At 26.9% G+C, this 2,763-nt stretch overlaps 1 protein-coding gene across 1 annotated transcript; it reads left to right on the forward strand.

Moving 5' to 3' along the window:
* Positions 1-645: 645 nt before the first annotated feature.
* On the forward strand, positions 646-2,403 carry MKS88_004646 (uncharacterized protein; the record flags this gene model as incomplete). Its single annotated transcript, XM_067217840.1, has 1 exon — positions 646-2,403. The coding sequence occupies one exon, from the start codon at positions 646-648 to the stop codon at positions 2,401-2,403; it is 1,758 nt and encodes a 585-aa protein (XP_067072228.1).
* Positions 2,404-2,763: the final 360 nt, after the last annotated feature.

Raw genomic sequence — 2,763 nt, forward strand, 5'->3', positions numbered from 1 at the left:
ATATACTGATGATATGCAGTTATAAATTTAATTTTTTAAATATGTTTTACATTTAGTTTTCGCATTTTGCAAGAATTGTAAAATCTGGATAAGAATGAATTTTCTTTTTATATCAAAATACAAGGTAGCCAAATTACACTCTTGAATGTTTAGAAATGTATATGTATATATAAACATGTATAAATATATGTATGTGTAGGCAACAAAATATAAACTTATGTTTATTCATGTGCTATATTCCTTTTTTATGCGTTATGAGAAACTTTTAAAGACCTAAATTAAAAATTAATAAAATGTAGCTTGTGATAATTTCAAGATTAATATATTATCGTTCAATTTTCTATTTCAGCATTTTAATTCTTTTACACGAACTTAATCATATTTAATTTAAAAAAAAAAAAAAAGAAAAAGATAACAAAAAACAGAAAAGTAGAAAACTGCGAAGGTGCAAAACTACAAAGCTGCAAAACTACAAAGCTGCCATACTATAAAACTATCAAACTACAAAGCTGCCATACTACAAAGCTGCCATACTACAAAATTACCAAACTACAAGAAATCATTTTTCCCACTCTGAACCACATATATATCTCATTTTTTTTACGATTAACTCCTTAATGTATTCAATTATTTAAATACTCAAGAATGTTTAATGTTTTCTCAAAAGCCTTTTTAGATAGCAATTCGAATAATTTTAATAGTATTAATAAGCCCATTAATAATAGTATAAATAAAAGTAACAGTAACATACCAAGACCTATATCATCTAATATAAATAATGAAAATGACAGAAGTAAAAATCTACCGTTGAAAGATAGACTAGCGACTGTAAGAAATGTACAAAATATTTTAAATAAGAAAAATTTTAATAAGGAAGATGATAACAATAATGGCAATAATAACAATAATATTAATAATAATAATAATGAAGATCAAAACGCCAATAGGATCATAAATACAAACATAAGTACAACAAATGATGTAAATAAACCTGCACTAACTACTGAAAGCAATTTAAGTAAATTCAAAAATTATTCTAGCGTTGTAAATGAAAAACAAAATGAAGAACTAGAAAAAAAATTAAAAAAGAGAAAGAGAAGAAGGAAGCATGTCATAATAATGGAAAGAATGAAACAGAAAGAAAAAGAGAAAAAAAGACAAAGAGAAATGAAAAGACATCAAAATAATGAAGAAGAAGAAGAAGAAGAAGAGGATGAAGAAGAGGATGAAGAAGAAGAAGAAGAAGGAGATGAAAACGAAGATCACAATAATAACAAAGCTGAAAGACGTTATAGAAAATCTGGATATTCACAAAATAAATATGAACACAAATTACATGAAGAGGAAGAAGAGGATAATATAGAAGGCGGGGAAGATAATGAAGAAAGACAGATATATAATCAAAAAAATAAAAGTGGAGAAATAGGTTTGACTAAAAAGCTTTACAGTTCAGGAACGAATATAACGAACAGAATAACTTGGACAAATAATGTTAACGCGACTAATGATGTTAATAACGCTAATAATACTAGTAATAATGCAAATGGAAATGGAAAGGAGATTAATGAACCAGGGGTAAAACCGAAAAGAAAGAGGAGGAAAAAGAAAGAAATGGAAGAATACAGGGCTCGTCTATTAAAGGAAAAAATGCAACAACAAAACTCGTTGAGTAGTATTTATACCAAAACGAATAGTTTTAATGATAATAATAATAATAATAATAATAATGAAAATAACACACAGGGTGAAGTTAAAGTGAAAAGAAGAAGAGGAAGACCCAAATTAAGTGAAGTTATGGCTACGAATAATGCAAACGAAAAACCAAAGCAAAACGATATAAGAAAATATTACAGTAGGAACAGTGAAAATCCTAGTATGAGCAAAGGAGGTAGTAGTATTGACGAAAAAGATAAAGGAGGAAGATATGAAGAAGAAAATAAAAATGTTTTTAAAATAATTAAAACTTCTATTCAAGAAAATACTTCATTTATGAAAAAATCGCCAACCGAAATTATAGAGTTAGAAAAAAGTTATAAAAATAATATAAAGAAAGGTGTCACGTGTATACCTTTAAATTATCAAAGTAAAGGGGGAGGAATGGCAATTATTTTAATAGGCACTGAAACAACGTATGGACCTGTAAAAAATTCATATGGTTTTATGACCTTCCTAGTTTTAGATTGTCACCCGAATAATTTTTATATTGACACAGGAATAAAAAATAATGTTATTGAATGTGAAAAACATATGCAATTGCTAATTAGCCCTGGTGATATGTACATGTTCAAAAATCAAAGTCAGGAAGTTGAAGCAAGATTACTACTAATTGTGTGTAACAAAATGAATCAGCCATTTGATGCAAAAATGCACATAAAGGATCCGGAAATAAATACCCACAAATAGAGAGAGAAATACATATTTATTTAGCAGTTCTGGAATTGGAATGCATGTGTATATACTTATATATTATATATATATAAATTCATCCCTGTGTGCATATGTACAAATAAATTTAGGTACATACGTGCTTATGTGTTTACTTCCAAATTAGTCTTTAAAACGTGCATATTTTATGTTTGGTATAATGTTAATTACTCCAAAAAAAAAAATGTTTGTAATTAGAAGTAAAAAGTGAACATTTTCATCAGTAAATGATGTACATTACCAAAATTTGAAAAAAAAAAAAAGGAAAAAGTATTAAAGAATGAGAAGAAGGAATGTGTAAGACCTTAAATGATGCAAATGTGCATGACATTAAAGAAT

The sequence above is a fragment of the Plasmodium brasilianum genome, chromosome 12 (genome assembly GCF_023973825.1).
Source record: "Plasmodium brasilianum strain Bolivian I chromosome 12, whole genome shotgun sequence".
NCBI classification, from domain to species: Eukaryota; Apicomplexa; class Aconoidasida; order Haemosporida; family Plasmodiidae; genus Plasmodium; species Plasmodium brasilianum.